General features: G+C 39.7%; 1 protein-coding gene across 1 annotated transcript; it reads right to left on the bottom strand.

Moving 5' to 3' along the window:
* Window positions 1-407: 407 nt before the first annotated feature.
* dok1b (docking protein 1b) lies at window positions 408-22953 on the bottom strand. The gene is made up of 5 exons (XM_014985480.2): window positions 22531-22953; window positions 6847-7167; window positions 5813-5903; window positions 5558-5730; window positions 408-4081 (listed from the first exon to the last, which is right to left on the bottom strand). Exons 1-5 carry the CDS (start codon window positions 22585-22587, stop codon window positions 2753-2755), a joined length of 1971 nt encoding a protein of 656 aa, XP_014840966.2. The 5' UTR covers window positions 22588-22953; the 3' UTR covers window positions 408-2752.
* Between the last annotated feature and the right edge of the window lie 736 nt (window positions 22954-23689).

The following is a 23689-nucleotide window of genomic DNA, read 5'->3' as shown; positions in this document are numbered from 1 at the left end:
ACTCTGCAGTTAAAATGCACAGCAGGTCCAACATGGCAAACCAGCCACCATTATCTGTCGCCTCAGCAACCAAACAACACAATTAGAGGCAGAGAAGGAAGGAAGAAAAGTAAGAAAGAACGTCTTTGTTTGGGTCTTTTTTCCTTCTTTTTTTTTTTTTTTTTTTTTGGAGGCTACGCTTTTACGGTGTGATTAAGTGGTTGGAAACAGACTGAAACAACAAAAACAGAGCAGAGGAAGAGAAGTGAAGGATGAGGTCAGACCGTTTTTACTGTCCCGGTCGCTCCGGCACAGAAAAGTCCTTTTTAAACACGAATAACAGATTCTGATTGGACCAGAACCGCCGAGGGGAAGAAATTACGACCAGTTTAATGACTCGGTTTAGAGAAACAAAAGAAGAAGAAAAAAACAGTTTAGAGACACTTTTATTATCAGATACATTTACAGACAGCACAGCTGTTTGTGACACGTATACACACAGACCGACACATTGCTGGGGATCGATTAGTTTCATATTTAGTTAATCCATCGACAGACACATTCAGGATTCTTGTGCAGAAAGTTGCCCTTGGGTCCATGCATGTTTTGGTAATTGGATTATCTCACCATTAAAAATAAAAAATAAAAAGTGGATATTTTATATTTTACCAAATAAAAAAAAAATTAGATTAAAATTTGAGGTCTAAAAGCAAGCAAAAATTTTATTGTTTAGATTTTTATAGTATAAAAATATATGTTTTTTTTCATGTTTTAAAATAGTAAAATTTATATACATATATTTCAAGGCAGTGCATTTTCTGTTGTTCTGTATATTTTATTTTATTTTATTCCATAAAATAAAAATTCACAAAAATATAAAATCTGGACAATAAAAAGTATTTTTAAAAATACTTTTATAGCATTTTTTATTGTTATTACTTCTTCACGAACTCATTGGGAAAATAAATAAAAACAAACCTCTTCTCTATACGGCGAGTGACGTCACTGAGTGAAGCTTTACTGGATCAAGTTAGGGAGTGGAGAGTGCCAGAATATGACAAAACAGGCCAGTTTATTGTTTCTTATTACCCATAATTTCATGTGTTTATTAATGATAATATATTAAAAATTTTACATTGTTCCTCTGATGATTCACGGTTCAGTATTTGCTGATTTTTTTTGCGAAAGGTGACTCGAAATTACTCACCGAAAACCCGTCCATTTGTAGATCTATTTTCTTAAAATATGAAAAAAAAATGCAGCTGGGAAGCTGAAATACTCAGACTCAATGCTAGTTGACACACTATTGGCTGGCGTTCAAAGGCAGCCAATAAAAAAGCTTCATTCATTTTCCTTCATGCTGATTGGTTGTTGCTCAGAGTGGAAATAAGGAAGTCGGTAGACGTCAGCTTCTGCCGTAGTAATAAGATGGTTTCCTCTTTAAGCGTGTTAAGGCATATTTGGTGTTTAAAACGACTAAATTAGGTATTTTTAGAGGGAATCTGAAGTGTTGATGGATTTTAACTGTGGTGGTCCCTAACTGTCAATGAAGGTAAGTTAAACTCACACCGAATGTTTTCATGGGTTTGGATTGTAATACATATTTTAAAAACATTTTAGCGCATGTCGAAAATACTGCCCATTACGTTACACGTGCAACGTTAAGGTAAGATAAATGATATACTTCTGGAGCCCAAGGTGTTTTGTTTTTTACTGATATTAACATGAAAACATATATGTAAAATTCTGAAATTTCCCTGATTTTTTTCCAAAATGAAACAAACACAGATAAACAAGAGTGTATAAAATACACACATTCTTTAACATTTAGACAAAGGACAGTCAAAAAGAAGAATAAATAAATGTATTGCATGTGAGATTGATGCTGAAAACACTCAAAAATACCAGACAGGGGCAGTGATGTCAAAATTTCAAAATATGAGAAAGCGAGCAGTGGTCAAGTCTTCTGAATGATTTTAAGTTTTTATCATTTTAAATATGCTTTAAAATGCTTGCAATTCTATTTAATGTTTTATATTATAACCCAGTTTTTTTTTGTTTGTTTGTTTTGTTTTTCATTACTGGGTTTGGATTAAAATCCAACCAACAAAACATGCAGAGAGATTCTGACCCATTTTGTGTTTCCAAAACCATAAGCCGTCCCGTTTTCACTCCCCCCGTTTCATTGGGGGAGTCCAGAAACAAAAAAGGGCTTTCCTTTTGTTGAAGTCAAAGATCGACTCCTGACCTTCACATTCTGTTTCACATTAAACACAGAAGAGACGCAGTGCAAAAATATGTCTGTCTTTTTCATAAGCACAGCAGGAGTTTGTAGGAAAAGAGGAACCAGGCCGCTTTCCTTCTCTCAGCTTGTTAAAGTGAAGACAAATCCATTTGGGTTGTGTGTGTGTGTGTGTGTGTGTTCCAGTGAAGTGGCTGGCTCCGGCCGCACTGTGGCTTGGTATGCCAATTATGGCTTTGCCCATGCAAACACGCTCCCTCTCTATGACACGCTCACAGGGTGGCCCAGCGATCACTGCACGCCACATTTCAAATTGCGCCCATAATGTGGTTTTCTCATAGTTGTGAGCTAATCTCCTCCGAACCAGCTGACCGTCTCAGATAATTGTTGCAGTCCGCGCAGATGGAACAAATGTGAAACGAGAAAATCCCGAGGCAGCCGCCCAGCCGCCGTTCTGCTCCGAAGCTTCGCTCCGTTTTTCAGCGAGAGAGAGTAAAGATTTGTTTCTTGGTCCGCGTCTTACAGGAGCGGTCAAATGTCTCCCAAGTTGTCGTAAATTATATCAGGTGCCCGGAGCGGGGCCTGGTGGTTCTTGTTACACCACATAGCGGATGGAGGAGGCTTCTGCTTCGACACTCTGCTGTACAGCTCCTTCCCGCCTCCTCCAGAGCTCCACATGTTGTTGTTGTTGTTTACGTTGCTACCGGAAACGCCGTGTTTCCCAGCGGGAAGAGGTACCGGCTCCTTCCGAGCGAAGGCACTCTTGTTGGGCTTTGGAGCGGTGGCAGGTTTGGGGAACTTTGGCGTCGGGGGTTGCGGCGTTCCGCGACTTAGGCCCGGCAGCTTTGGAGAGTGTTTCTGCAGCTCCGTCGGCTTCCCGTGGGAGGCGGTGATGTAGGTGGCGTCCAGTCCTGACGGAGGCCCGAGCTCTTCCTGTCGCCGCTGAGGCTCCAACCGGGCCTCGTCATAAACGGTCATCCCAAGGCTTACGGGAAGGCTGCTGCTTCCTTTGGCGCAGCCTTCTGGCTCGTCATATATGTGGTCCGCAGAGGGCGCAGGAGGGGGTGAAGCCCCTTCCCCATGACCTCCTGGGGGTCTTTTGCTGCTAATCACCGCCTTCCCGGCGCCTCTTCCTCCTCCGGCCGACCCGTTCAGACTCAGGGCGCCCGTCTTCTGGCTCAGATCCACGCCAATCTGGTCGTACAAATGCGAATACAGGTCGGGAACTTTCTTTTGGTTGCTTCCCGTGTGGTGATGCTCCCCTCCGCAGGAGTCGTCGCCCACAGGTCGAAGCCGTGGCGTTGGCATCGGAGGCGAGGTTTGGTTCTGACCCTTGATGGTGTCCACTGGGTCTGAGTAAAGACCGTCACAAATGGGAACAAGCAGTCGCACCGAGTCTGCTGGCTCAGAATAAAGACTCGTCTGTTCATCGAGCGGGGCTACACCTTTCCCTGCCAGTCCTCTGGGTGCTGGGGGTTCTGGTAAGCTCCTCCCTTTGTGTCCTCCCTGCCCTCTTCCGACTCCGTCTCCGCCCTCCCTCTTCCCAAGCACTCCGTCAGCCGAGCCCGGTTTGCTTCCGCCGGAATCGCCGTCCGCTTCCCGACTGCTGCAGCTACTGCTGTCCCCGCTTCCCGCCGCCATGCCGCAGCCGGGAACGCCACTCCGAATGTACTGGAGGGACAAAGGGCAGTCGGGGTCTAAGCTCTGGGGTCCGCTGAGGTGGCGCTCCTCGGCCTGAGCCTTCTGAGACTGGATGGCCAAGTCAACCAGTGTGAAGATCTCATTGCCTTGTTTTGTCTCGAAGGTAAAGTTGCCAGGGCCGGAGTCGCAGCGGCGTCCCGCTTCAAAAGAAAACATCACCTGGGGAAAGAAAAGACCAAATGGAGTCAGATTTATTATGCTTTCTTGAACAGGTTGTGACACACGGGTGATACAAAACATGTTAACTAAATTTTTTGTACAAAATTATTCTTAGATAACGAGATTTTAGCTTTTGAGCTCCTTTCACAATGAGCTGTTACAGGGCGTCGTGTCAATTTAAACTTAAATAAGCTGCTGCTGACCACGCTCCCTAACTCAGTGTTTACACTTGCATGTAAAAATGGCTGCAAAACAGATGCGTCAATTATACATCTGATTGCAGCCAAACATCTTTGAAAAACAGAAGTGGAGCATCCTGCACAAACAACAATATTAGAGCAAGTGACTTCTCGATGGTAAGTCAATAACAAAGCAGTTCTCTTTTCCAGCAGCCGCTGTGCAGTAAATACAGCAGTAAAACCAGCTTATCGAGTGTGCTGGAGCTCCTCTGGGGTTGCTAAGCAACGCCACGGTGCTGATCGTGACTTCACAATTGGTAAGTTTTTGAAATGGCTCATTTTCCACGCACCAGTTGTTGCTATGTAGAGGCTAAACTTTAAATACAAAGAGTAGCAGGTGTATAAAAATGAAGTCAGAGGAAGAACGGAAGTAGAAAGTTCTTAAAAAGAAAACAATGTGTCATGGAGGTATCTGAAGTTTCTTAAGGCTGCAGAAAAGCGAGAGAAAGCAAGACTTTCACTAGATAACAGAGATGTTTAATGGAGTTCAACAAAGTTGATGTTTGATCCTCCAAACAAACTTAGTCACATGTGATTTTAACCAAGTTTCTTATTAAATGGAATTGTGAAATCATGTCTTCTGACATTAGTGGAATACTGGCAAAGTTTTGCCACATTTGCAGTGGAAACACAGCTTCTGTCCTGCATGTTTTTGGCATTTCCTGGCTTCCGTATAGCCGACTTAAATGAACTGATGCCCTCCTCAGGTGAGAATACATGTGAATTAGGTTTGATGGAGTAGGGACAAATTTGAAACATGAGGATCACTACTCTTAAATTTACACATGAGCACTGCTGTTTTAATAAACATAATCATGCTAATCATTAATATAAGATACTGATGACTCATGCACATGGTGTAGCATCACGTCTGCCACTGATATAAATAATTAACGGTTGCCCATAGCAAGATGGCCTGTAAAACTTTCCCATAATGTAACTCTTAAAGTCAGCTACAAATTGGCTAAAATTGGTATCGGCAGGTCAACAGAAACTATGTGCAGACAAACCAAACTACCAGCTTTAAAGGTCATCTGTCAGTTTTAGATCACATATTCTATCTTGAAACTACAATGTGACAGAAACGACCACAAACAGGGGGAGCTAAATATAATCTGACCACATCTGTGCTATTTATGCTTCCTCCTTATGATCACTGTTGCAGCCAACAAGCTTCCTCTAAAAGTTTTCTGATGTTTTTGTTTGTTTTGCTCAGTTTGTTTGGTCAGGCACTCACCCGGTCCCTGCCGTATCTCCTCAGGAGCTTGTAGGGCCACACCAGGACGTTCCTTTTCGTCTTGGGCTCCTTCAAAATCAGCGCTTCGTTTTCTGCTTTCAGCCAGTAGCTCCCTGTGAGACCGCAACGTTCAGACGCCTCGGTGCGTTGAACCGTCACCCAGAACTCGTTCACTGTCAAGAGATAACGTCCATTAGGGATCATTCTGGAGTTTCCAACCAAAAGTCATAAGGCTACACTGATCAACATCCTCACCCTCGTCCCTGGAGTAGTAGATGAGGTTCTCAGACATCTGCAGGTCCTGGGGTCCTCCATTACAGTCCGTCAGGCTGCTGCCAGTCCCTCCCTGTTGCTCAACCAGAGAGAAAATATCATGTTAGTTATCTTATTACTCCACATTTCCACAAAGGAGTAAGCTGTTTACTTCATCTTGTTTACTCCACAGTGTGCATGAAAATATGCCAAGGATATCCACTGGGCATCCAAGGGTTCCTTCACACCAGCCCTGTGTAGGTCGCTGTAATCGTTTGCCTAGAAAGTTTGGTTCATCTGGGGAGGTGTGAACTCTAATCTGGACCAAAAAGGCAAACTCTGGTCCACCTAAAAGCCTAGATCTTGGTTTAGTTGAAGTGAACTCTGGTGCGGTTCGAATGCTCCAAAAGCAAGAAGCAAACTACAGCGCAGGGTATTCTGGGTTAATACAACCAAAACAAAACTTACGAGTCTCGAGCTGGTGGGAGAAATGACTTGTGGTCTTTTACCAAAGACCAAAGAGAAATCTTACAACCGCTAAAATCTGACAACACTCCATTTTTGTTTACATTTTGTGAAGAAGGAAGTTGAGCTCACGTCTTCTTCAAAGGTTTTTGTGTCGGTTCCTTCAGTGGTTCTTGGTGCAGCGCAAAGAAGAGAGGGACCAGGTTTTTCCAAAGAGTTTGGGCCGTTTCACACAGAAAGCGAAACGTGCCAGTTGAAAATGTAATATTGGTCCTAATCAAACCAAATCTACTGGACTGGAAAACAAAGTAAGTGTGGGCAACACACCCAATAAGAGTTTCCAGTAATTCATATTAAACTAATTTTCTGTCTGTGTTTGATCGCAGTAAGGCTCAGAGACTAGAGAACAGGGGAGACATCAAACAGAGCAGACACATGCAAAGGAAGCCCTAAAAAACATTTCCACCCACGTCTTAGTCACCCGGTGCACGCCCCCATTTCCTTTAGCAACCAAACGAGTGAACTGGTCATCCTGTTTTCAACAAAAGGTGAGAGCAGAACGGTAAAAATACCTGAAAAGCAATGTCACACATGGTGTCCATCCAGTCCTTTGCAGTGTTCTTCTCTGCCGCAAACACGTGCGTCTTGTCATTTGTTTCCACGCAGAAAGCCGCCATGTTGTCTTTGGGGCAGCTCTCGGTCAGAGCAGGCAGAATGGAGATGCACTCCGACAGACGGATGATCTTCTTGTCCAGCTTCCTGGTTTTCTCGTTGGAGCCGCTTACCGAGCTCCCGCCGGACCCGCCTGCGCCTGAGGGAGAGTCGAAGAACTCCAGGCGGGCGATGCCGTTCTGGCTGGCAGGGTAGAGGACGAACCAGTTTTTCTTCCATTTCTGATGGGTGGAAAACAAAGAAGGACTCGATGAAGAAAGTATTGAAACAATCAATGTGTCAAAGGAGAAGGTGGCACTGTTGGACTCCAGTCATCGTCTAAAATGTGCCAATGATCTGGTGTATGGTAGGATATATTATCTGCTATCAGGACGTCACTCAGATAGTTTTGTTTCATCAGGGGTCAAATGTTTATTTTTTTTTAATTATGTGGCATTAACAGTCACCAAACCAAAATGAGTTGCAAAACATATTTAAATTCAAAGTCAACAAAAAAATAGGGCCGTGAACCTTTAGTATTTGTGAGAATTAGCAAACAACCACCTGTGAAAAACCGAAACCCTCAAATACGTAAGACCTCCTCCAAAAACACTTACAAATACTTTTTTTAATTGTTCAAACACCAAAAATACATTAATATGCATTAATACAGCGAAAGAAGACTTAGCGCTAGGCCAGAAGCTAACGTCTGTGGTCTTTCTATTCTTCACTCTTTGGATGTGATAAAAATGCCAAAAGTGTCACGTTACACAAGAAAATTCCCTCGTGCCGTCCCAGTCGGGACAAATGCGCCATATGCAAAGCTAAAATTTGTATCTCTGTCTATGACGAAATATCTCAGACACAAAAAAGGAAAAGAGACGGTATGGGTTAAGACTGTAAGGCCAAAAGCATAACATTTATCTCTGAATTGCTTAATACTGCTGTTTGTCGTTGCACTTCCCTCACAAAATGCAAATGTTGATTTAACTTTGTCACCGTCACTAACCCAGTGAACGAAGGAGAGGAACCAGCTTTTTGTTGAGTCACTTACAGATATTCTGTTTGTGCAAAATAATTTCACTTCTTGCAAAGAGTTTAATGTTTATTTGGCAGTTTTTGGGTGAAGAGCAGGGAGGATAAAGAAGAAATTAAAGACTAAGGTGAACACTTTTTTGTTTGTTAAAAAAAGGTCTAATTTTATTACCATATTCAAAAGAAAATATTATTAATTTACACAAAATATCATTTTGTATTTTTATTTAATCCAATATGACTCGAAAGGACAGGATTTATTTTGCTAAATGTTAGTTTTCTAATACAGAAGAGGTATTTATTTTATTATTTAATTATAGAGATTATAGTTTGTATAACACCTAACTGGGAAAACCTTTTCAAGTGTCGCTGCTCTTAGGTAGTATTCAAAATGCAAGAGGATCTCATATCCACTAATTAGTCCTCTCTATGGTAAAAACGGTAAAACATGCACTTTTTCTCTATAATTGACATTTTTTATCTGTAAATGCTGATACAACATAACACTTCATTTTTTGCTTCATCTGTCCAAACACTGGAAAACCAGGGCTTTCTGCAAGCTGGGTTACTTTAAACCAAAACTGAAACTTTCGGATCGCATTGTAAAAACTCGAAGGATGTGAGCAGAGGCAGTTGGTAAAGTCAGAAATTGTCTTCACTCAGAGATAACGGGTCGGCGACATAATGTAGGTTAGACCACAAACAATGGGGGATGAAAACTTCAGTTTATTCTGAATATATCAGCCTTTCGTTTGCTGCCTGAGGCTTAATGTAGGAGGCGTGTGGTGATAAATCAGATGTAACTCGGCATTTCTTTTTGCACGTTGACAGTTGTTTGAATCAGCAGACAGAGACCACTCTCAGAATTAGTCATCCGCAATTCACTTCCTAAAATTCAAAACTGGCTTTAATCTGGAAGTTTGAAGCAGCTGGAAATCATAACGACATTTATGTTGTCTAAGACAGCCAAATGATTCTACAGGGAACGATACTTCACAGCAACATACGAGGCTGAGAAGACTGAATTTCTGTCAGAATGTAACAATTCAATACTGAATCTTGAGTACATTAAATAATGTCACTGAACACCAATCCAGAACCGCACAGCATTCTGGGGGATGTAGGCAGAAAGGCTGAATAACTAAAGCCTTTCACAGCCAGGTTGGTGGCATCAACTAACTCACTCACTCTGGTTACCTAGCGACTCACTCGCTCTTTGGTTACCTAGCAACGACCTGTTGAGCAGCAGTTTCAGGTGCCTCAAAACTGCTTAAAAATAAAAACATAAAATGAGTACAATAGTTCAAGAGGAAACTGTGGATTAAACAGGATAGGTCACACCATCAGATTGGGAGTATGTCAGATATTTAAACCAAAAGCTAATCAATAATTATCAATATCGACTGATATGAAACCCTTATATTATGGTATGTTTTTCAGCCATATTGCCCAGTCCTAAAAAATACGATTAACATTTAGATATGTTTTTTCTTTTATTAGTTTGGAAACTCTGTGCTTTTTGCTTACGTCCCATAAAAGAGAATGGACCCATCATCTTCATTTTCCCAGTTTTGTTTTTCTCTCAAACAGAAATAAAATGGTGATTCTTTAAAAATCACAGCAAAATTTCCCACTGTAGATATTCAGTTCAGTTTCACTTTATTTTGGTAAACTATCAGCATTACACACAGAAAACAGGAATACTACTTTACAAACCCATAGTTTACCAAAACAGGAATAGACTGTTTTGGTAAACAGTCTATTCTCTGACAAGAAAATCCAGAAGTAAAGAAAACTCAATAAATAAATAAACATCATCATCTATAAACCGATTTGTCTATGAACTGGCAATACGCCCTTACGACCAGTTGATCCAAAGGATCAACTGGTCTTATTTAGATGGAGTGAAGTTAAAATGGCTCTCGGGTCCAGAGATGGGTTTTCCAAGCTGAGTAGCTCCTGAACGAGTTAAAGACACGCCACAGTCAAAACCAGATGAAAGCTTTATCTTTTTCAACCCGGAGGAAACAACAGCTAACAATGATCACTTCCTCCAAGGGGCCAAACAACAAGACACTCAACCCTGAACAATAACGCAGGTGGCAGGTGTTGGTTTGCACGTGTTTAGCGCCAACAATAGCCACGAAGACAAAGCATCACACTGATATACATGTCATTATGGTATAGCGGTATGACACAGCAGCTAAAGTGAATAAAATGGATTTTGGGGGGAAAACCCTGGTTAATCTAGCAGCAGTTTGCAGTCCCAATAGGCTATGCTTCATTGACTACATTAGTCACAGAGTTCAGGTTTGCCCCTGCAGTTACTAACGCAGCAGGATGACAGTCAGAGAGAGAGAGAGGCAGAGAGAGAGAGGAGCTTGTGACAGGAAGGTCAGTGGGGTTTTTTATAACCTTTTGACCAGCTGGGAAAATCCAGCTAAAAGAGAACCAAATGAAAAACAGCTGCAGATCCTCATATGAGCTCCAATCAGAGGGACGTTCCCTTTTCTCAACTGTCTGATAATGGCTAACTTAAAGGCCTCGTAAAAAGGCTTCTGACCTTCATTGTGTCTCAAAGTGCTGTGTTTATTCTGGGTGATTGCAGCCATATATGTGACTGAACTAAAATACTGTGAGAATACAGTCTAGTCTAGAAATCAGGTCTAGTTATTCACACCTCTGCTTTCTGTCACGATGTCAGCTAGAAGCAAAGTTAAATAGGAATAGAAGTGAGCTGGTGTGAAATTGGCAGACCAGACTCCAGATTTATTCCCACCATTACCTCTGCGTACGTCTAGGCCTGTCGCAGTAACAAATGTTGCTGGAAGATACATTATCCCAGTACTTATTGTGATAAATTATGATGTTGTTTCTAATAATATATTAGTAGAGGCATAATAATGTGGGTTCACCCTCACCACGACTGATAAACTTTAATTTTGTAAAGAACCCGTGACACTGGAACTGGCAGATGATTTAAGTACCCAAAATACAACACGGCAACCAAAAACTGTAAATAAAACGGAAATAAAAACTGCACACAACAGAAACCATCAATAAAATATATTATTACGTTTCTGCCCTTCAAAAAATAATCGGTGACAAGAACGGAAATCATAGTTATTTGCTCCATCTCCTGCTGGGTCGGCCATTGTTAAAATCTCCCCGACCCGTCCTTCGAATTTGGACACACCCTTGGTCTTTACGAGGTTCTAAAATTATGTCTAACCTTAAGTATACTAAAACACATTCCAGAGACCGATTAAGTTACACAGAAAACAACTACATTAGATTATTTTAGCCTGAGGAGATTCTACAAGCTACCGAGTCACGTGTCTAAAATACCTTTTCCATTTTGGCTTCTTTCTTGTGTTATAATTTCCAGGCATAAAAATACCCAATTATATCAGGCAGGAAATGTCAAGAGGTAAAATGGTTCAAGAGACCTTTTATAAGACCATGATGTAGCAATAGCCCAACAGAAAGTTAGAATGAAAAGGTGCAAAGTCTGAAGAGAGACTGAGTTAAATGTGAATATTTACATCCTGACAGCAGGTTCTGGTGCTACATGAACTCTTCAAAGCGGTCATCTCTTCACTATCATTCATAGCATGAAAATAAGCATCATGTGAGTCGGTCTAATTACAGAATTGCGCTATTTGCATGGAGACCCAGGTACGACTATAGCCACAGGGTGTTGGCGGCGAAACGCTTGATCTCAGACTAATGTCGTATGACTTTGTTAATCTGATGCTATGGTTTTATTTAAAAACTGTCTGAGTTCAATCCAAAGGTTAGCTGTCCTAAAAATGTTGCTATACAGTAATTACCTTTATAAAACCTATTTATAAAGGTAAACAGAATTTATAATTACCTTTCTAAATTATATTTATAAAGTTAATTAGTTAAGATTTTGCAAAAAGACTCTTGTAGGACGTTGGTTGGAACTGCAGGTTGTCGTATTCAGAGAAATCCTCGAGTCCTTATCGGTATGAAAGGCAGATTTTTACTAGAGTTTTGGTTCCCTAAACACCAGGAATCCGAAAAATAACTGCTCCTCTTTGCGGCCGCAAAGCTGATTTGTCGGATTGTACCAAGACGTTAGCCGTCTTAAGAGGACATCCCTCCACTTTAAGGAGAATTACTTAATTTTATGAAAAGAAGCCACAGGGCTTGTTGCGCTACGTTACATTACATTACATTACGCTACGTTACGTGGTGGTGTTTGATATTACATAGAGTTATGTTACATGACGTTACATTACATGGTGCTACGTTATGTTACGTTTCATTACGGTTAGTGGTCCGACTTGATTAAAATTACTAATCAAATAATTGCTGGATCTGCAGTTGATCATAATTGATTGCATTTCAATCAAAAACTATATTGGCAAAATAATACACATTTTACATTTTAATTTGCAGCTAAATTATCAAATAGACATATGAGCTCAGCAAGAACGATTGCACTTGGTGCAGAGAGAACTTTGCACCATTCTGATGCTTTCAGTCTCTTAGCAGCAATAACAAGAGTAGGCCTGAAACGATTAAAATTATAGTCGACTAATTTAGTAATTGATTGATAATTGGAGTATAGACTCAAAAAAAAAAACCACCTGCTAAAAGAACATAATCAGAGCAGTAATTAAGCTAAAACTATATGAAAAAATATGTACAATTTGCATTCAAGTTAAACCTTTGTAAATATTTTCTACCCAAAACAACTCATGTGGCATAGATTTTAGCTTCACCCAATTCAAATTCTGTGAAAAATCTCATATTGAGCACCTATTGCTGTCAAATTAATGATCGAAAAAATAGTCAACAGGTCAACCCCACACTGTGTTGGTGTCAAGTTGTGTCGTGAGGTTTGAATTTTTCACATTTTGATGTCAAAAGTATTTTTCAAGCTGCATATTAAAAAATATTTTAAAAAATAATTGAATTATTTAGGGGTTTTCACACACTTTTAATGTTTTTCTAATATTGTATAAAGAAGGCTTAAGGTACAAAGAGTTTAGGTTTTGTTTTAGGTGTAGTTCAGAGTGGATCTGAGTGACTAAATGTGAATATTTACATCCTGACAGCAGGTTCTGGTGCTACATGAACTCTTCAAAGCGGTCATCTCTTCACTATCATTCATAGCATGAAAATAAGCATCATGTGAGTCGGTCTAATTACAGAATTGCACTATTTGCATGAAGGCCCAGGTACGACTATAGCCACAGGGTGTTGGCGGCGAAACGCTTGATCTCAGGCTAATGTCGTATGACTTTGTTAATCTGATGCTATGGTTTTATTTTAATGCTTATGAACTTTCACCAAATGAATTATCTGAGCTACTGAGCTTCTGACTGACGGAGCTTCACTCTTACTCAGAGATGTCAAACGAGAGGCACGGGGGCCGTATAACGCCCTCGAAGCGACGTCTCGTGGCCTTTGACCAGCAAACAAAAACAGCACAAATGAACTTTTCCAGCTGGAGGTTAAAAATAACGTAAACGAATTGAAGTTAAAGCACAAAGTATTCAGAATAAACCATGTTTATCTGCTTTTAATACACTTCTTAGAAAATCGGACCACAAATATCCAGTGACTTTTCCTTGCTGTGGTTTTGGTACTAAACTTGGTTAAGTAAAGCAGGATGTTTTAAAACATGGCTCTTTTTTGTTTAAACAAGACAAATTTGTAGGCGTTTATGTTTCAGAGCTGATATGATTTGCAGCTCCCTTTTCTTCACAAATCAGACATCTTGGCTTTATTAGAATATTGTAATATCAGTTATTCTGAAGATTAATCGATTATTGGATCAAGCATTTTGCAAACCTTTTTATACAATGTCAGAAATGCATTAAAAGATGAAAATAAATATATAATTAAATATAATAAAAAATATATAATAATTAAATTAGACCGCATTTCTCTAGTGAATTTGACCCAGGTGTGCTAAAACTATGCCACTTGAAGAGTTTTGGCTTAAGCATATTTCCAGACAAGTTTTTTATCTTAAATTAAAAAATTATATTTATTTTGTGCAGCTTTGGCATAGTTACTGCTCTGAATGTGTTGATTTCTCAGCAAAAACAAGATTTCCACCTTTTTTTCCCAATCTGTGCTCCAGTTAACAATTAATCAACCACGAAATTAGTTGAAGATTATTTCAGTAATCAATCATGTTTAATTTGATTAATCGTGATTAATTGGTTTAATCACGATTAATAATTTAATTAATCGTTTCAGCCCTACTTTTAACTTGACAATTTTTTTTCCCACATGGCAAATAGTTGGATATGTTGTCTGATTTTCACCTTCACGGATAGGTTGTTTTTTTTGTTTTTTTTCCCTGCAGACGTTATTTGTGACATTTATAATTAACCAGAACAATATCTGTCGTCGTGTAGGTGGACACATTTTTTATTAATCTCATATGCATACACACACTGAGGCCTCAAAGAGGACAGGATATATGTGGGATGGCGATTACCCAGGGTTCTCTCTGCTTCCTTCTTCTGCATCCAGGTGCGGCTTCAGAAAAAGTGCTAACATGTAAATGCGTCCATCTGTTCATGCTGCTGAGCGCGGACCCATCTGGAGTTGCTTTCATGCAACAGTTTTCTCGTACGAGGCGTGACTCTGAGCCGTGTTGCAACGTGGTCCTAAATTGTGTGTGTGTGTGTGTGTGTGTGTGTGTGTGTGTGTGTGTGTGTGTGTGTGTGTGTGTGTGTGTGAGAGAAACAGCTGGTCCATATAAGGCAACAGAGCGTTGCACTGAGTGGAAATTATGCAAAAAAGATCATGGCAGAGAGACGGAGAGAAACTTCCTCACTGGTGTGGCAACAACCTGCTGAGTTTTACAGAAACAGGCGAGATGCAGGAAAGCTTGAGTGGCTTTCTTTACGTTTTTGTAAAAGTGTGTTTGGTGGTTTCTGAACGTGTCATGAAACAACCGTAACATAAAGGCCCAAAATGCTCTGAATAACACCCCAGTTTGAAATGTTTAGTGTGATTCACTGCTCAATTTGGCTGCCTAAAAATACACAATAATGAAACCCATTCCCGTACGTGTTGCGTTTGTTATTAGAATATCACCTTGTGCGTGCAAGACCCTGCCACTAAGCATCCCTCTGGTTAAACACATCATCTTTATCTTTCACTGTAAAGAATAGCTAAACCTCCTTGGCGTGAGTAGACACAAAGCAGCAAACCAGTGGGCTTATTTAAAAGTGTGAAAGTCTGTTTATCGGAGCGTGTTTGCTTGGTAAAAAGAGACGGATTAGAGAGGCTGTTTGTGAAGTGGGTTTCTGAGGAAGGGAAAAGAGAGAAAGTCTAACTGCCTTGACCACAGAGTGAATGGAAACATGTTTCAATTTGACAATCATCTGCTGAGGCGCTCTCAGCATGATTAGTCTTGCGTGACCGCATCACCTCATGGCACGTAAGGCCAGAAACTGCTTGTGCAGAAGAGAGAAATCTGTATTTAGAGAATGCAAATGTCCACAGCAGATCAACATGGATGGCGCGCGTCCCTGCAGCATATCCAAAACAATGGTGCATTTTTCTGCAGAACGTCACTCCAAATTATTCACAGAAAATTAGCAAACAGCATATCTAAAATATTTTTTAAAAACCAGGTGCGACGCTACTCGACTCGCTATTGGCTGGCGTTTACAAAGCAGCCAATCCAGAAGCACCATTTATTTTCCTCGTCACTAATTGGCTGTACACAAACGTGAAATAAGGAAAAGTAGTAGCTTCTGTGGCAGTGCTAAAAGTTTCCACTGTGCTTAGCAATACATATGGAGAGATATTTGGTGTTTGAACTATTAATATACAGTGTTGTGTTTTAAGAGGAAATCTGATTAACCCTAACATAGCAGAAATAGACGAATTATTGTGGCTACATCATGGAGCAGTAGATTAAAAAAAAAAAAAACACTGTGTAAGTGGAGCAACTCTATGATTCAGACGTGGTTTAAAAACTTGCGTATTAATGTTGAAGTTGAGATAGGGCGACGTTAGATCATAAAAATGAATGTGTTGGTGATCTAATGAAGCAGAGGAAACGCTTTATCATCCTGCACATGCTGTTTGTTGCTGTACTCAACCCTGTACAGAAGCATCCGTTTTTGTTTCACTGTTTTTCTAAAGTAAGCTGGCCTTTATGTAGAGCAATTTACATTTATGTAGAGCAATTTACATGGTGGGTGTCAAAAACTGAATCAAGTTTGGTTCACCAGTCCAGGTGGCTGATACACTTTTTTTTTTTCAAAATTTTCACTTAAGTGTGGTCTTATAAAAAAGACACACACACAAAAAAAACATTAAATCATTTGCAATTCTCCAAAAAAGGAAACAAAAACTATAGTCATCTTTTCTAATGACTTTCCCCACCCACAAAATTCAGTTTTGCAGCAAATAAGACCAAAAACATCCTTTACTCACTAATCTATTAAACTCGGCAAAATAAATAAAGAGTATTCATAGAAAGACTGACTCATATCCTGGTACTGGGAGTTCAAACAAAAAAAAATCTAAAAGAAAAAAGTTTTGACTTTTTTTTCATCTTTTTTATGTTTCAAATTTGAAATGAAAAAAATAAAACTACTTAGTTTCATTCAAATACTGGGTATGCAGTTGAAACAAAAAACTTAATAAATTAAAAATAATATAATTTTTGTGGCACATGACTACAATCAACTCGACACTTTTGGCTCCCCGTATACTGTTATACGTGTTGCCATATATTATGTAAACAGTTTCGTCATTCCATCATATCAGATTTAAATTGATGTGGCATTAACGAGCTTCTGTAATAACAAACAAGGAAGTTGATTTGTTTTAATCAGGAGAGCCGAAGCAGAGGCACAAATCTCTCTGAAATGGAAATGTTGATATTTAAAGTTTTTTGGCTCATTTATTGAGTTTGTGCTGCATAATTTGACCAAAATAACCACAAAACCAAAACGTCACTTTAAAAAATATTCATCCTACCTCTATAACTTTTTCACATTTCATTACAACAACACCACTAATTCTTTTTTTTTTTTTTGCAAGGGAGCAGATCATAATAAAACGGGAGAAAAGCAATGCAGGTAAAAATCTGAAAAGTGTGGGGTGTTGTTGTATTCAACCTCCCTCTGACAATATTTACGTTAAACAGAGAACTTTTTGCACGTATGTTTTTGGGTTGCTTAGTTAAATTGGAGAGAGCCTGAGAGAATAGACTTTCAAGTCTTACCGCAGATGCTCAACATGTTTCCAGTCAGGACTTTGACAAGGCCATAATAGCACATTACACTGTGGTGTACCACTCTTTTGTTGCTCTGGCAGCCTATAACCGGTTGTCTTTTAGTGTTGCTCTACATTTAGCTCCATATATTTTCCATCAGCTTTGACCAGCTTGCACACAGCATGATGCTGCTACTACCGTGTTCCTGAGTTGTTTTGCGTGTAAACAGTAACCACAGAAGGGAGTTTTTCAGACTTTCTTGCAACGCTGAACATTTTTTTCTAAAGCTCTTCCATCAAGGCCAGATTCAGAGAGTGCAGGACTAATGGTGGAAAGATTCTCACACCTGAGCTGTGGCTCGCTGCAGCTCCTCTAGAACTGCATTTTAGGTCCTTCTATGGTGAATCCTTGACTACCCAGCCCAGTTTGCTGTTGTGTCATATAGTCTTTCCATTTTCAGACACTCAAAGTTTGGCATTCTGCTTTACAGCTTCACTTTGCTTTAAATTCCTCCACCTTTTTATCCATCATCTCTAAAGCTTAGTGCAGAAACTGTGAGGAAAAACTTCCCTTAAGGCACCTAAGTGTCTCTTAGAACCAGGTACTGCACAAGCCTTTTTGGGGCCCTGGGCAGATTTTTCATTTGAGGCCCCAACACGTCAACACCAGATTCATTATCACTCTTAAGCCACTTTATATGCAACATACCTAGTAGCATTAGCATTATTTGTAATTACCTTACATATCATACCAGTGTTATTATTACTGATTTTGACCTTACAGGAGTAGCAAACTAAAAAAAATATTTGGATTTTGAGACGCATAGTGGTATTTAAGTGTGCCATATTATTTAAACTATTTGAAAGTAACACCAGCTGACAAACACAAAATTTACAGCAAATAAGTTAAAGCTTCAGTATGTAGATTTTATTAAAAAATACATTTTTTACATATTTGTCAAAACTGTCACCCTGTCATGACATAATAATATAAAAGATAATCTGTGAAAGATCAATCTCCTCCCTGAGCTACTCCTGCTGTCTGAAGAAATGCACTGCTCCAGACCAAAAACAACCAATCAGAGCCAGGAGCAAGGTCTTGGCGCTGTCAATCATCATTGTAAATGCGCTGCTAAATGTTCTAATGGCAAAGAAACAACTCACTGTTATAGAAAACTGTTTATGATGCTAACTACCCCCCAGCATTCACAGCAGGGAGAAGATGTATCGTAGCAGAGAGCAGAGAAGGAGTCGAAGGGGATGAGCAGCACGAACACAGAAGTTATTTACAGCACCAAGATCCTCCGCCTGGCTCTGATTGGTTGTTTCTAGAGAGCAGAGGAGCTCAATTGTTTCCACAGATTGTCTGTCTCATGCCATACTGTCACAAGATAGTGGCAGTTTCATCAAATATGTAAAAAATATTTTATAAAAGCGGCTTTAACAAGTTTGACATCTTATATTTGTCCAACAGGAAAGGAAGAGATTAACCTATTATTTGTGCAACAACTAGAAAAATAATAGAGAAATCATTTTCCATGTGTAATAGCATTTAGTTTCTATTATTTCATGCCATTTTAAATATAAATTATCATGCTAGCTTGGTGCTCTTAGCGGCCTATTAACGTGCACATGCCTTGGGCCGGCTCTGCTTAGAGGCAAATGCCACCTTCTTCCTAAACCATAACAGTTTATAAGCATAATTATTTGACCACATCAAGGTACTTAGTTATTACCATAAATGACCGGGTGCTTCTTTCTGGGAAGTTTGACATTAGCGTCTCAGTGCAGGACAAAAGAAGAGGAGGAGACCTGACAGAAAAAAACCCGACCAATAACCTGAACTGATGATGTAAAAATCTTGTAGCCTCAGGGAATGCATTTCTGACCAAGCATGGCACACATTCCGGTTGAACCTGTCTGCTGCCAATGAGGAGACAAAGTCAAAATGTCAGCCAACGTTCGGTCGGCAGCTGCAAGCAGGTCGCTGAAAGCTTCTGCTAGCAGCAGGTCAACAAAACACATGTCCGAGCAGCTTTTAAAACATTAGCATGCGTGCGGTAGGGCCAGGCAAGCTGATGCAGATACAGACATGACTCCCCGGTAAATCTGGTGAACAATCGACTTTGCTCTGCTGCTCAGATCTGTATCCAGAACCAGAGTCCGGATGACAAGTTGGCCGGTTTACAGGCAGAAATTACAACAGCAACTTTAAAAACAGTCATCATTTTTGATATTTATTGTTCCTTTGGTGATTCCTGAAGGAAATTGGTTACATTCGGTTTTATTAACGAGCATCAGCATGAAGAACGAGCTGAGTACAAAGCGCTAGGGTTAAGTTTATGATGAGATCGTAAAGAAAAATTTTATTTCTCTCCCTTTTAACATTTCTGTGCCACTTTGTGTTGACTTATATAAAATCTCAATAAAATACACAAAACATCTAAGAGCGTGACAAGTTTCGCAAGGCAATGTGTTGCCAATTCTCTCCGTGTCAAATATTGTCACCTTCCTACACATAATGTCCTAAGTAATACTTTGTCAATTTTTTTTCCGAAATCATCTTTTAAAACTATATATTTTTTGTTTTTTGTCATAGTTCTTTGGCATAAACTGACTAAGAACTATGACAAAAAACATGATACAACTATCATGTATTGTGCTTTTGTTTTAAAAGCAAACAAGTCCAGGAAGAACCCTTGTTTAAGTCTTTTAGTTGTTGTTTTTTTTATTTAACCTTTATTTCCCATTTAGATTTAAAATCTCTTTTTCAAGAGAATCCTGGCCAAAGTCTGGCTGCCACAATGTCTGCACATGGTGTCTGCGAACTTGATTTGTTGCATCTTGGTGACCTGCAACAAGTGCCACAACTTCCCACATCACAAAAAAAAAGACAACAGTCTGAAACAGAAACCTGGCTCCTCTTCTGTCACATTTTCCAACCGAACACGTGGGAATCAGCCCTAGATGTACATATATATGCATGTGTGTGTGTCCAGACCGTTCTGAAGATTGCATAATTCACCTCAGCAAACCTCAAACTAGTTTCAACACTTTCAGAATAACTGAGGTTCTGCTTCCTGTTCTATTTTTTCTGCAAGCACTCGTGCTTTTTTTCATCGCCTCCCCCTACCCCCTTCAGCAAACTTCTGTTTTGCTCAGACACAGACATAATGCATGTCCATTTGCTATAGAAAACGCACACCATAAAAGACATTAAAAGTGTTTCTTGGGAGCATGAATATGCATTGTGAAGTGGTGATTTCAGAACAGGAAGCATGGGGCCGGGATGTTTTGTCGGTTCGTGTCATATGACCACCAGAGACAGAGAGACGAGGCCAGACAAAGACCATCTCACAAGTCTGAACGCCTGACCGGGGTGTTATCTGGCGGTGCTGCTGAGAGACTAAACTGGAGCATGGATGCCAAAGACAGGAAGGCACAAACATGAGCTGAGGTGTTTATCACCGGGGTTTCACTCTGTTGGTTTGCTGGCTGCAACAAGGTGTGAGAGAGCAGCTTTCAGAGTCAAAGGTAGCTTGATAAGTCGTGCGGATGATCGCAATCAACACGAAAACATGCTGTCCCTAATAAGCAATAAATCAGTTAATATTATGATGACTGTTTTTCTATTTTCTCTCTTTCTAACAAAAATTGGGACGACCAAAGGCTTCAGTCTGGTTCATTGGTCTCAACTAGCCTCGTTACTGACGGTCAGTGTTGCTTACGGAGACTTCAGTATACACTGTGTTTATCGTTTTGTTTATTTATTTTCAACATTTAAACTGTTTTCCGCTTCCAGTGCTGCATATTCATTAGAATTTAAAGTTTACTCATGTTTGAGATTGCATTATTATCTGATTTTAACCACAATATTACTTAAAATAGTCTCAAAACAACAATATTACCATTTATCACTATACACTTTAGGGCGATTTTTCGTCCACTAAAATTAGTTTTTGTGACATGCCCAGTTATCCCTCTTCCCAATGGGTGCAATAAGCTCTTGCAAAATAAAACATCACAATACTTATGCGTCCCCTAAATGAATAAATTCATTTAGGGGACGCATATCCCTCTAAATGAATGTATTCTTTTAGGGGACTACTATCTAGCCAATTTGGGTCAACAATCCTTCAACAGATAGTCGTAACAAAATAAGCCTCGACTACTCTTAAGTCATCGCTATAACAACCGATTGCTGGACGTCTACGGTAGGATGAGCTACATCACAATCACAGTGAACTCCATCAGCTGTTAAATGTTATACAGCAGAACATGTGTTATTGAAGTACTGACCTAATGTCTGACGAGACAACGGAAGATATTTGTTTGTTGAGTTTGTTTCAACATCACTAAAAACGCATAACAACGGACTTTTTGGTAGCATGAGTTTGATCTCTTAAGTTTTCTGCTAGTGGGCCATCATTTGATTCCGTGTAAGAACTAGAACCTGCAGAATACCGGGCCTTGAAGACTGTCTTTGAACGCCACTGTCCTAAGTTTTGGTGCAATAACTGGTATGAAGGCATGCCAAGGTTTAAAGGACCTGGCTGCAGCCATTGAGTCAGCCATTAATTGGTCTGCAGAAGTGAGGAGAGCAGATGTTTGACTGCTAAACCTTGACCCAAACCGGGTCATAAAACAGAACCAGCATGACCCAGTTAATGATTTAAAGGAATACCAGCATCTAAAAGTTTTTCTCTCGCTCAGCTTAAAGTTGTTTTAATGAGATGCCAGGGAATGTGCTGAAGTTGAGCATTTGGAGCAAAACTACCCCTTTCCCATCTGTTGCTGGACACTGCTGGTCAGCTGGCTGGAAGGAAAACTACTCCACTTTTCCTTTGCTTAAGATATTTTTGAGTAGTTACAAAATATTTCTGGCTACAAAAACACAAATAATTAAAGGCGGTTTAGTAAATTTTTTGTGGTGATACTGTAAAAAATGACAAAAATTAAGCATAATTTACTCATCTTGAGTGAAACTCATGCCTTCTCCCTGCTCAGGAAATTGCATTAAACTGCAATACGTTGCATAAGGGTTTTTCCTTGTCCTCCTATGAGTGTTCACAGTGTTTTTACTCAGCATCACAACACAATAACAAGTTTAAATCGGTGACCAGCCAACTTATTAACAAAAACATGTCATTCGTTTAAAACCGCGAATGTCATCTTCATATTTTCTGTGTAAATACGAAGGGATTCTGGGCTATTTCTCGGTGTGTAATGAGCGTTTTGCTCAGAAATAAAACCATTTAATGCGTCAGTAGAGATCTGCACTGCACACACATTAGTGGTTTGCTCAGTGTTAGTAAATAAGTAAACAGTAAAACTCTCACCTTCCCAAACTTTTGGTGCTGCACGTAGAGCTGTCCCTCTTTAACATGCGCGTCCATGATCCCACACTGTTAAGACCAACTTTCCTCCAGGGAAATCAACAACAATGACGACTCAACTTCAACTTGAACTTGATAAAAGAAAATCGCTTTTTTTATAGCGATATATTGTGGGCTTAATTATCTCCAACTGCGACTTCCCTCTTATTTCTCACTTCCGTCCCTCAGGCGTCGTAAAAAGCGGTTTTGTAGAGACGCGACAGTTTGAGGCGATGCCATGGTGAGGGCAGAAAGAGAGCGGTCCAAAAAGACACCGCGCGGTTCCGTGAAAAGTTCAGTACTGTCCGTGTGAAGTCAGCTGCTCATCTGTCTGTCTCTTCTCACTCCGCTAGTGAGGATGGAGCGGCAGAGCGCCTACAGCTAGCTTAAACACAACCAACCCCTTCCTTTTGGCTCTTTCAAAATAAAAGCAAATTGTGGTGGCGCGATATGCTAGCCATTTTTTTTTTTATCTGCGCTTTGGTTGTGGTGCTGTTCTAGTGTTTTTGTATTTAACCTTGTTTCTTTAAAAATAAAATAAAAACAAAACAAAATAAAGCAGTTAAAACCATTACTCCCATTTACATTGTTTTCTTTGTTTTATTTTGCTGGTCCTGTGCTACTGTGTTTAGCTGTCTGTTTGTTAACTAGTTACATTTACTTGAGTAACTTTTTTGAAAAAAAAAAAAAAAGCTTTAAGGAGTATTTTTTTTACTACGCTTTACTTTTAGCTGAGTAATTTTACAATGAAGTATTGCTACTCTTACTTGAGTAATTCACTGTACAGCTGATCTTCTGATTTAATTTTGGATTAATAAATGGATAACAAAATGTGTTTAATAGTTTAATAGCTAAAACAGACCCTTATGGGTTAAACATACTTCTAAATAAAGTTATTATCTTTAATGAAAAATGTATATATTTTTGCTATAGTTTTTGCTTAATTACTGCTCTCAGTATGTTGGTCTTTCAGTAAATGGCCTCTTATTGAGTACTCCGTTTAACAATTAATCGATTATTTCATTAATTGATCCATCACAATTAATTCCATTAATCATTTCAATTAATAGTAAAATGTGGTGCCAAATAACCTGCATTGCAATGTAACAGCGCAGCAGAGCCA

This window comes from Poecilia mexicana, unplaced genomic scaffold (genome assembly GCF_051168715.1).
Source record: "Poecilia mexicana isolate PSO_F unplaced genomic scaffold, ASM5116871v1 scaffold_18, whole genome shotgun sequence".
NCBI classification, from domain to species: domain Eukaryota; kingdom Metazoa; phylum Chordata; class Actinopteri; order Cyprinodontiformes; family Poeciliidae; genus Poecilia; species Poecilia mexicana.
This window is presented reverse-complemented; position numbering and strand designations above follow the sequence as displayed.